This window comes from Balaenoptera borealis (assembly GCF_965194805.1).
Source record: "Balaenoptera borealis genome assembly, chromosome: 9".
In the NCBI taxonomy this organism is placed as follows: domain Eukaryota; kingdom Metazoa; phylum Chordata; class Mammalia; order Artiodactyla; family Balaenopteridae; genus Balaenoptera; species Balaenoptera borealis.
The window spans coordinates 8,434,404-8,446,498 of record NC_138873.1 but is presented as its reverse complement, the minus strand read 5'-3'; the positions used below and the strand labels follow the sequence as shown (position 1 = coordinate 8,446,498).

At 46.0% G+C, this 12,095-nt stretch overlaps 1 protein-coding gene across 3 annotated transcripts in view; it reads left to right on the top strand.

Annotated features, from left to right (window-relative positions):
• FNDC1 (fibronectin type III domain containing 1) overlaps positions 1–12,095 on the top strand; it is a 101,247-nt gene that overhangs the window by 26,442 nt on the left and 62,710 nt on the right. For 2 of the 3 annotated variants that reach the window (XM_082404501.1, XM_082404499.1), the window contains 2 exons: positions 2,218–2,304; positions 2,730–2,798. The exons of the other annotated variant lie outside the window; for it this stretch is intronic. In XM_082404501.1, coding sequence (XP_082260627.1) covers positions 2,218–2,304; positions 2,730–2,798 — 156 coding nt within the window. The remainder of the gene's footprint in view (positions 1–2,217; positions 2,305–2,729; positions 2,799–12,095) is intronic. 3 annotated transcript variants of the gene reach the window in all.

The window sequence follows — 12,095 nt, the reverse complement described above, 5'->3', positions numbered from 1 at the left end:
GATGGACAGCCAAGGTCAAGAGGCTATTAAGCAACAGCCTTCATCTTGCCCATGGGCTTCCCCAACCTGCATTTGAAGTCCAGCGTTCCTGGATCTCTCTCCAAATTGACGTAGGAAACAATTTTTAGTTTCTGGATGTGCTTTTGGAAAGTACGTCGACCCTTTTTTATCTCATAGCAACTTGACAACTGGACGAGTCTGTAGCTTGATCTTGAGATTTCTAATTGATAAACCATTTTATAATTAGGGATTACTCAAGTAATATGTCCCTGTAGGGGTGTGTGATGTGTCATGCTTTGCCACACGTGGTTCAAAGATATAACATTTCTCGCCATTAGATTTGATTCTGGAAGTTTGGGGGATTTAGCATTTTGCCTAAATATATTCTTTTATAAGCGCAGGTGTAGGTGGTTTTGAACTCAGGCTTTGAGCTGCCTCCAGTGGATGCTCTATCTTCTGCTTTTTTGGTCCCACTGGCCTGAAACCCTGTTTATTCTACAGTCATCTCATGGCCCAACCTTAAGATGGATCCTAGGAAGTAACAGAAGTCAGCACCTGTGAGAACCAGGTTCCCCGCCGGCCACGTTAGCGTCCTGCTGCCTTCCTTCAGTGGATCAGAACCCGCTCGTGGCTTCTTAGTTTCCTGGTCACCATCCAGTACACTGACTCCTCCTCCGCCTCCTGCACTGTGATATTAAGCTTTCTGGGCAGCAGAGCAGAAAGTGCACGGAGGGGAGACAAAGAGGGACAGATTCCCGTCTTCATGGTTCCAGCAAAACATACGTTTCACTAGATCTGAATCTCCTCCACGTCACTAGGGCCCCACAAGAGTCCTACCGTGAGGTTAATTGGAGTTTCTATCCCACCAAAGGCACGAGCAGCGTCACATTTGCTTGCTCAACCCTTGGGTTGTTAGGGTTGCTGCAGAGAAGAAAAACATGCAGAGAGAAAGCCCTAGAACACACTGCAAACTGAGAGTGTCTCCCCGGCATCTTTCTGATGAGTTAACTGAACAGAATCAGAGACACGTTGATGAAATTTCTTTGAAATACGAATAAGCTCAGAGCGAAGAGAGAAAGTGCCTGGCGAAGCCTGGTTTTGCTTTTTGTCTGAACCTAGAGCATTTCCCAGTTAGTCCGGCAGGTCGTGCCAAACCCTCAATGCCACCAGGCCCTGCCGTGGTCAGACAGAAGGCGGACCAGTCTTGAGCGTAGCAGGGGTCCCAGATGTGTGGCGCCCCTGGGCCTCTGGCTTTGAGAACTGAAGTTTTGTGAAAGGAACTCTCCTCACTTTGAGCAATGCAATTAACGTTATTGCCTTTGACAGAGCTCTTACCTCTCCAACGCTTCATGCCCTCAAATGCCCACAGACTTTCATCTCTTCCAGGAATTGGCACCTTCACTTACCTTTCATAAGATAATAGTTCATTTGGAGGAAAACCAGCACTACTAGAGTTTTGCTTTTCGAAGCTGCAAGTTCAGGGTGCCCTCAATTTGTAACACAGTGTCTGGGTTTCCTTTTGCGTCCCAGCAACTTCAGGATCTCAGCCAAAGAGGCCTTCGCTGTGTGTCCTTGACCTGTAGATGCACGTCAAAAAGTGAAGCCCAATTATTTCAAGCTTAGCATATCCAAGATCCCAGGAAATGTTTTTCTAGATTTTTGTTGAAATAGTCAAAGACAGCATGTACACATAGTAAGGGAAATATTTTATTATGAAAAGAGGAAAATTCCATGTAGCTTTATTTATTGCAATGAAGATTTCCCATGCACTAAATTTTATGAGTTACACTGAAATTTTCTCACTATTTTTTGGAGGTTGCCATTTGGAGTTTCCACTGGGAAATATTCTTTGTAGTTACTAACACTGTGGGTTAAACCAGTTATCTAGTGGACAGTGCATGCCTGTTTCCTCCATTGATTTCACATTAAAAAAAAATGCAAAAGCTTTTCTTGTTGACTGTTCATGAATCCAGGTTTATTACACATGTCATATACTTTGTATTAAATAAATTTTGTGTTCTTTTGGTCAGGTGTGCTTCAGTTGCCTGGGATGAATGTCAGTGATTTTGATTAAAGAAAAGAGAGAAAGCTATAGTTAGACTAGTCACTTAATTCAGATTTTTATATTTGGTTATAACTGGTATAAGGAAGACGGTGACTTAAATTGTCATTCTTGGAGATTTGAAACGGTGGCTTGATATAAACCATATGTTTCAGAGCCGGGGGTAGTGTACTTTGTGCTGGTTACTGCAGAAAACAACAGTGGAGTGAGCCGTCCAGTTTACAGAGCTGAAAGCCTGCCTGGTAAGTCTTATCTAGAATTGGAGGCTGTATTTTTGTGATTTAGATTGGGAGGTTCTTTGCTTCATCAGGTCAATACAAATCTAGAATCATTAAAGAGTTCCCAAACAATAAATTTTTAGACTTGTATGGCAAGCCGAAAGATTGAAAACTAGGAGAGATTTATCCCTTCTTTTAAAGTAATTTTGATGTAGGCTATTAGCGTTTTGTCTTAAATTTCAGAGTACTCATTACAGTAAACTATGTATAAAAGACCAAAAATGTGTGTTGTCCATACAGGTTAGGGACCTAGTCACTCGTATGGCCTGAGCAGATCCTTTGGAAGATTGTTGAAGAGACCGTTGAAATATGCGTTTAGGGATGCACTGAAATGTGGGCACTCCAACAGTCCTCCTTTCTAACTATCAAGTTACATTTTCCTAATTTAGGAGGTGAATGGATCAAGATTGATGGTTTTCCCATTAAGGGTCCAGGACCATTTAATGAAACCGTCACAGGTACTATTTGCTCATTCGGTTCATGTCTTCACTGAAGCACCATCTCAAAAGAGGGCTGTGCTTCTGTCACACACACATGTGCTCACAAACCTTCATTTGGTTCCCATCGCTAAACTAACACACATGCCGCACAGTTTTGGTCGATCCGCTCTGCACCGGGTGGACCAGACTGCAGCCCGTGTTGCTCACTCCTCACTGCTCTTCCGTGTTCTGGCGTGGGGGCATGTCCTCGTCTACATCTGGGGAAGCTGTTGTGCTGGTCACAGGCAAATATGGTGGTTGAGATGGCAGCCCTGGCCCGATGAGGATATTTACAGCTCTTCTACCTGTGGATGCAGAAATGAATGGGGCCCACCAAACAGTGGCTTTTATTGGCTAATATGCTGCATCAAGGCTTTCTCTCTTTTCTTATCCATGGGATATTTTGTGATATGTTAGATAACCTGCCTTCCATCTCTGCTCCATATTTGTATATATGTGTGTTTTATCATTTGGATGTTGATGTTGTCTGGCCACATTGTTTTACTTGTTGAGAGAAGTGTTGACATTTCCTGTGTGCTTCATGAATATATTTGATTAATGGTTAAACGATAATGCAAAATGAAAGCAGTGTTTTCAGAGTGTGGTTGGGTGATGTCCCAAAGGCAGTGTGGCAAGGAGCAGTGTTTTTAAATACATCAATCTGGTATTGTTGTTGAGAGGAAGGTGAGTATGTGGAAACCAACAACGCTAATCTGCTTCTCGGGTCAGATTTGATGGGTGTAGGCAGTTTTCAAAGTCTGCTTTATACAAAAAGGAAGTGGAAGAACAAAACAACCAGAAAAGGAAACTGGATTTCTAGGAAAGGTGATATGTTCTTGTTTAAATACGTTGGACGTGAGGGGATGTAGTGGTGATGTCTTATAGGTGATTGGAGATGAGGGCCTGAAAGTTGGAAGAGAGAAGCAAGAGGTAGGCGTGGGTTTAGGAGTCATGCTGTAGAGTGAGAACTAAAGGAGGGAGAGTGATGAGCGGGTGAGAATTAGGAGAGACAAGAGTAGAAGCCAAGGATCAAACCTTGGAAGACATTGACAGTGAAAGAGTCAAGAAGGTAGTACACCTAGAAAATGTGCAAAATAGGAAAGGATGTTTATTTCAGAGGTTGTCTACCCCTAAAGATACACATGTAAACATTCACAGGCAGACATAAACCTTTTACTGACAGATGTACTGTGCCTTGTATTTGAATTTCATACTTTGTATTTTAAATAACCATTTTATTTTTATCATCTTCCTGATAGAGTTTTCTGAATGGCAGTTTTAGAACAAGTAATTTTCTTACTTTTTCTTAAGCAGTTAATTTCTTATGCCTTCTTTAATAGAAACAGGTGTGTGTGTGAGAGTGGGTGTGTGTGTCCTTTCTGAGTAAGCACATGTGACAGAAACCCTGGGAACTGGGAACCACAGTCATGCCCCAGCTCACTCTTGGTTTTATGGACAGTGAGATCCTTTAACCTCTCTTTGCAGGAGCCTCTGTAGGCCCTAGTTGCCAAAGAATGCTCTGCTAAAATACATAACACTGTATTTGCCATACATTATGTTAAAAAAGATGCTGGAAGAAATTGCTAGCCAAAACCTTTTGCAGTATATGATATAAAGCAGAACTTTAAAAAAATGCATATCCAGAATGCATAGGCTTGGTTACAGTGTTCCAGAAAATAATTACATTTCATTGTTAATGAAAATAATAAAAATAACTTTTGAGAAATTATCAATAAGGGATCAACATGCATCTGTACCTTTTTTAATATGGCCTGGAAAATACGCTATGCTATTGTTCTGAGAAAATTGTTAATATATGATAATCCTGTTAAACAAAAGAAGTACTATTCTGAATTCCAGGTATCTTCATGCAAAGTAAGGGATTTGTCCTAGAAACGCAGACATTAGCATCTGCACCTGGTGTGAGGCCCCAAGGGTTGGCTCTAGTGCTTTGATCAGTAATACCTCACGTTCTTCCGGTGTTTATTTGAAACCAGAGGAAAATCCGTTCTTTTATTCTGCTGGAAACAGTGGTTTCAGTTCAGATTTCAGAAGGCCTCCTTTGCTGGCTGGAATCTATCTTGACCTCATTGTCTTTACTTAAAAATAGGACTTTAATTATTTAATTCATTCATTCAGGGCCTGCGGCTTTCCAGGCAGAGTTCTGGGTGCAAAAGACGCAATAGTGAATAAGATAGACAAGGGCCTTAATGGCCTTAATGAAGACTGTATTCTAGTGGGAAAGAAAGACAATAAACCTGTAAGCAAAAAGTAATGCATACAACGTGTATGAGTTTGGTAGGGATGCCATAACAAAATATCACCGACTGGTTACCTTAAACAATAGATATTTATTTGCTCACAGTTCTAGAGGCTAGAAGTCCAAGATGAAGGTGTCAGCAGATTTGATTTCTCCTGAGGTCCTTCTCTTTGGCTTATCTTCCCTCTGTGGGCGTGCATCCTTGGTATCTTTGTGTGTCCAAATTTCTGCTCCTTCTAAGGACACCAGTCAGATGGGATTAGGGCCACTTTAGTAATAACCTCATTTTAACTTGATCACTTCTTAAGAGGCCCAGTCTCCAAACACAGTCACATTCTGAGGTAACTAGGGTTTAGGTCTTACACATAAAAATTTGGGGGGTGGGGAGACACAAAATTTAGCCTGTAACATAATCATAAATTCTTTGAAAAACCAATAGCACTGTGAAATAGAACAAGCAGGGTGGCGGAGCCTGGGAGGTGCCGATAAGATGACTGAGACCCTATGGGGACTGTCTGAGAAGCCACAAGAGGGGAGGAAAAACGTGCAGGGAGTCCTGGAGGTGGGCTGGACCTGAGTGATTCTCAGAGGGTCACTCAAGCAAATGTGGACACTCTCAGGACTCAGAAAATGCAACCCTAGGGCAGAAGCTTAGACTTCCTCTTTGGGTAGCTCATCTCATATCTTTTTGTTAGAAAGTGTTCTTAGTATGTAAATGTAAAATCTCTCCTGTTGAGATGTAAACCCATCTCCCTTTGTTTTGTCCCCAGGGAAGAGATGTTGCAAGTCCCCTCACATATTGGAATCCTATTATTTAGCTTTCCTGCAGACTTTTCTGAAGTTGTTTGAGCTTTTTTTCCTGTGACGGGATCTGGGTAATCTGCTCTGTGCAGAGCCAGGCACTGGGAGTCAAAATGAGGACCACGGTCCAGGATGAGGACCACGGTCCACCTCTGCTTCCAGCCAGCCCAGGGACTCGGAGGGCAATTCATCTGCTTTCACTAGCTCTTCATCTGGGAAATTTTAGCTCTCAGTAGGATCCCGTGTATTTTTAATAATGTTATGGTTTTCTAAAAACCTAGTCCTTTGTGCTTTCCTTAAACTATGGTACCCAAACTAGACATAAAATGAAAGTCAGATTTATGCCTCATATTTTCTTTACATTATACTTAGTTCATGAAGCTTACTACTTTTTTTTTTTTTTTTTTTACAGTTAAATTATAGCTCAGACTCAAGTTCAGCACAGAGTTCACAATTCTCTTAGGCCATTTGCAACCAGCACTGGCATGATACCTGTGGCCCAGCCCTTCCTTTCTTTATCACAGTCACCCCCGGATCCCCAGGTTGCTCCCTGAATCCAGGTAGCTTGAGGGCACTTGGCTCATCATGCGCCTCGCCGCACCTACGTCCTGGACTGCATCCACCTCCGTGACAGTGGTCCATTGGAGACTCTCACTCCTGTCACTTAAGATGAAGTTGCTCCCCTCCACAATCTAGAGTCATGAAATTCCCCATCATCTCACTTCTTCAGTGCCCTCATGTCAGAAGCTTGTTTCAGAGCCAATCAGGCTTTGGGTCTGTAGACCCTTCCCCTTTCCAGAGTCCAGAAGCCGTCTCCTGGCTCATTTCTTGCTTAGATTATCTGGGTCCCCAGCATTTCAACCACACTCGTGTCAGCATGGCCATGCCAGCCACCCCACTCCCCCCAGCTCTCTGGTTTTCCCTCCGGCGTGCTAACTGCTGAGCCTCGTGGGAGAAATAAAGAGCTAAGCTGATACACATTGTGACAGCTTCTTATAGCTGGTTTTCTAACTTCATCTGGGCCCTTGGCTCTGCTTGGCAATTATTTGTCCTTACTCAGTTTCCTTTCTTTCTCCCACAATGGCTAGTCCAAAATTTGGCCACTTTCTTCAGGCTCCTTCCTCCGCCTGCCTTCCTCTCACTTCTAGCAAGTAACCTTGTTTCCTGCCTCCCTGGGAAATAAAGGTCATCAGGGTGACATCTCTTGTCCTCCCTCTCTTGACTTCTAAGCCTTCACGGCTCCCTTCCCTCCTCCTGGCTCTGAGGAAAGGTTGCTGTTCTCTTTAAGGCTGACTTCAGACAACATAAAGCTTCTTTGCAAGCGTGGTTAGACCCGAGGGCTGTTCTGGGGTTGGATTCATCTTTGGAGCCTCCCCTCCCCCATAGGAACTGACTCAAAAGCTGATTTGAACAGGTGTCAAATTATTTGACACTGAAACAGTGAAACTATGAAACCCTGAAAACCAAAGCTTGGCCTCTTTCCTTTCTTCCCTGGCACTCCTTTCATAGGAAATGTCTGTGGACATATCAGGAAGGCATGCCCCGAGCATGCGTTTTGGTCTTTTCTATCAGTAGTTCATCAAAATGAGCACCCATCTCCAGGTACATTTTCTTGCTAGTTTGTTTATATAGATGTGACTGATGTGGAATTTGAAAATTCTAACCCATTGTCTTGAGATGGGCTCCTTCCCTAATCTCTTAACTTACAGCATAATTAATCCATCAAACCGTAATCATCTCCACTGCACACTCTTGCAGCCCAGACTCAGGCTCAGCCAACAGTGAGAGCTGATCTTCTGAGCCCCTCAGCCATACAATGATGGGGCTCCCCAGGAAGGCTCCAGGTTCTGTTCTAAGAACCTTCTCAGGTTCTAAGCTTCCTTCTAAGGTTCTAGGCTTCCTTTCAGCTTTGAAATTTCACGCATTAATGACACTAAGGCACTTTGAATGAGCGATCCTAAGCTTTGCAAGCAGTTGGGAAGCCTTGCTGAGCAATGGCTGTTTGCCTTGGTCTCCACCGTACTTGGAGTGTCTTAGGTCAGCAAATCCAGGAAGCGTATGAGCCAAGGAAGAAACACTGAATTATAGTTTCTGGGTGTTGGGTTTGTGACTGCATACACAAAGGTGCCCAGGATAAAGAACTGTCTCCAGTGATACACTGGAAGTGGCGCCCTCCCCTCCTCTGGATGCTAATGGCAGGCATTCTGCCAAATGAGCCAAGGAGCCGGTCGTGTTAACTCACTTAAACTGATGTGTGCGTGCATGACTCTGGGAAAGAGTAGCCTGTGTGGTACAGCAGTAGGCGAACTGCAGACAGCACTGCCGCCCTGGGCGGTCGTCAGATAATCCTGGAGCCAGATCCTGGGGCTGCAGAGTGTTGGACCTGAGCTTTAAGTGTAGCCCAGTTCAAACTTTTTAATTATGAATCAAAGACTGTCCTCTTTGCACACACTGGTTTCAATTTAACAGTTCTTTGGCCCACAGGGAATTAATAATGTCTGTGACATTATATTTTCAGTAGCTCTCTCATGCAATTATTAGTGTTTTTTTTTAAGTGTGCAATTCACAGGGCAGACCTGGTTTGTGGTTCCTGGCCTGGATGGTGAGCTCCTCCGGGGCAGGGCACAATGATATACTCATCTTTGTATCTCCAGAGCCTGGGCCAAGCGCATAGTATGTGCTCAAGAGATGTTTGTTGAGTGAAATAAATTTGGAGGCTGCTTCTTCTCCACACCTGTGCTCTGGAGGCTGCGCAGTGTGTCAGGAGGTCGGGCACCCCCGTCTCGTTTAGCCGCTGACTCTGGGGCTGGCCCCGGGCAGGCCACTTTGTCGTCACTCTGTGGTGCTGTCATTAGTCAGAGATCCTAGTTCTTGCCCCCTGTTTCTTGGCGGGGCCTGGGGGAAGGATGGCGTTGAATGCATTTGGAGATTGGAGTTCCTCAGGGCTGGCCGCCCTGTGGAGACAGAGTCAGATCCACCTGCTGTGGGCTTACCTCCCTCCACGTTCATCCTGGGGCTCAGGTCTCTTTACGTGAGTGCCTGTTTCAAAGCCGCCTCTCACATCAGAATGTGGTTAGACTTCACCAACCTTAGAGGCTGTTCTTTAATCATAAAAAGTAGGCAGTAGAGGCTTGTGTGCAGAGCTGTTTAACGTCACTTAGCCAGACGTTCTTGGGTGGGAACTCGGGAGTTTCAGCCCAAACAAGAATGCCGTGGGAAGGACTCAGCGCCGGCCAGCTGCCGGGAAGAGGCAGCAGTGGTGAGCAGCCTTCCAGGGCAGCAGGGCTGAAACCCACATTTTGCGGTGTTTCATCTCCATGTCTACACTGATGAGTGTAAATATCTGTGCACAGATTTTCCCTTCAGTGAATTGTTAGGAAACGAGCGACTGTGAGAGAGGCCCTTTCCTCCGATGGACGGGCGCTTATTTCAGAGGCTGATGAGTGGCTGCTTCGAGTGGGCGGGGCAGGGGCTGTGGACAGCTGGGGAGATGAACTGTCCCCACCGTCCCCACGTGTGTGGCCTTGAATGGAATGTCGGCCGACCTTGCCGTCAAGTCTTAGAGGAACCTGCAGTAGTTAATAAATCTAACGTCCCAATAAGGCCAGCATCTTGGGGGCTGGATGCCACTTTCTGACTGCGTATCTGTCACCGGCTTTTCTTTCGATGTCTGAGTGAAGAAGAGGGTGGGAGGGACAGTGGTGTCACTGAAGAGGGTTGCAGCTTCTAATATAGGCTCCCTGCAAAGGAAGATGTCAGTCCTGAAAGAAAGCACTTTCTTTTCTCACTTGTCAGCCTATTCATATATTGTAACTGGCTCTTTCATTTGCAAATGACATGTTGGATAGCGCTAAATATTGAAATAATGAAATAGCCGTTCAACAGAAAAAGGTCTTTCATACCCAGAAAACAACTGCATTGCAGAGTATCCTACTCCCAAATGAAACAAATGCAGAAGAGCTTTAGACTAAAACAAACCAAACCAAAAACAAGCTTTGAATAATTTTTCTCAGAATTTTTAACACCCAGCAGAGACCAGCAGGCTCTGTGTCCGCTGTGGGGTGAGGAAACGCCAGATGTCCGCATTTCAGCCCTTAAGGAGCTCAGGAAAGGATGATTGCTTCCTTTGCTTTCTGTGGCCCTCTTGAGTCCTCAGGAAGTATGGCTGAAAACTGAAGCACCACCAGATGGGTCCAGCAGATGCTTCTAATGATGTGCTTTCACATCCCTCATGGAGGAGGCTTTGCAGCAGGTCAGCTGCAGGAGCTCCCCATCCTTCCTTCCACCCTGAGTCAGGGGGGGCTCTGGGCCGGGGATGGGGAGCGAGTGAGCTGGGCCCAGGCAAGGGCTCACCCTAGGCCCTGGTGCAGGTGGCCGAGCACGTCGACAGCTGTGTCACTGTTCCAGGCTTGTAGCTGAGCCACTGCCCTGAGTAGGACGCAGAGACCTTAGCTCTGCCTTCGTGGTGGTGGAGAAAAATTATTGGCTTAATGTAGGGAGAGACGCCCCTCAAAGGGCTTATGATCTGCAAGACTGAGGGATGTGTCCGTGCAAACAGTTACAGGACTGCCGATTTCTTGTTCTGGTAGGAGAGCACGGCTTCATCGCCAGCTTGTGCGGAGTTTGCCTGTGTCGCTAATGTCCTGCTGGCTGCCATCTTGGGGCGACCTGGCCTTTGCAGCCTCAGTCCTGTGCGGTGACATTGATGGTGTAATTTTCACTGACGTTCATAGCACCACTGGGGTCAGAGTCAGCCACTGATGGACATTTTTGGATGACATCCTGAAGCTGCTGAGATACCGGTCATTCTTGGGGCTTCTCAAACTGGGTTCTCAGAACTCGGGGGAACATGGCACTGCTAGGAGTCTGGGAAGGCATGAGATAAACGACGCAGATCTGACGGGAAGTGGTTTCTTGATGGCCGGTCATTTAAAATGTTATTTTTGACTTTAAAACAAACACCAAAATATTATAGAGTAGTCTATAAAATTCAAATGCAATTTTGAGATAAAACCGAGATTGGGGCTAAATTGCCATGCTCCAGGCTTCTGGGGCTTGAGCTCATGTTCTTCGCTGTTACATAAACCTTGGTGAAGTGTTTGAGGAGCTCTGTTCAGGGGTAAAGCGAGCCAGCGCTTTTGTGAAACAAACAGCCAAACAAAACAACATGGCTGGAATGGAGTGGTCCCGGGGTGGTTGAAGCGTTTGCTTTGTTTCTGAGACAGTCCTGCTGGATTTTGAGGACCCCGCTGGGGGCACAGATGCTGGCAGCCTTGTGCCAGCCCGTGGGTTTGGCCTCTGACTGCACTGTCCCTTTCTACACCCCACGTTGAGTAGGATTCCCTGTGGCTTCCTCATCTGGTGACAGCCTGTCTGTCCCTGCATGATCCTAGGAAGCAGGAAAGAGGAGTCTCTGTGAAACCTGGACAGGGGGCGGCAGAAATCTTAAACTGAGGGCACTTAGGTTTGTCGGTATTAAAAGTTAGTTTTAAATGCTTTATGAAAGGCTTCCCCAATCTTTAACATTATTAGTAATTGACGTTGATTAGCTCAGGGGAGGTCAAGGTTTTTTGGTTTTTTTTTTTTCTTTCTTTCAAGACCTTCTCTCTTCTCCCAACCCCTCAAGAAGCAGCACCGATGGACTGACTCCAGGAGATGGTTTCGGGGTGCTGTTCTGGTGTCTCTGAAGGACGTTGAGATGCGTGCCTGCCACACTCATTCTCCCCTTGGTGTCCACAGTGCCTCCCGGGATGAGTCAGGCAGCCAGGCCACTGGGGTAGCTGACCACGTACTTGGCTCTTCAGCAGATGGTCGCTCCTTGGAGACGGAACCACGGGTAAATGTAAGGGGAATAGTGTGATGAGTGGATCCTGACGGAACAAATGGACCCACATTTCCTGAAGAGCAGCCAGGCCCTTGGGAAGGAACTTAGCTGGCATCTTCTGAAGCAGGGGTACTCACGGCGTGAAAGTCTTCGATGGTGATGCCTAGCTCTGCAGACCAGCCCTTCACCAGAGGTGTCTGAGGCACCAAGGGGACCCCCTCCCAGACGGCCACCACGCTTCTGCCACAGTGCGCTGCTCGCGACACCAACTCTGCAGCCGCCGTGAGTTTCGGAATAACAGTGCAGAGAACCAGGGCTACGGCTCCGACAGACCTGGGTTCCAATGCCAGCTTAGTGCCTGTTGCTGCCCGGCTTCAAGATTCTCCCTTAA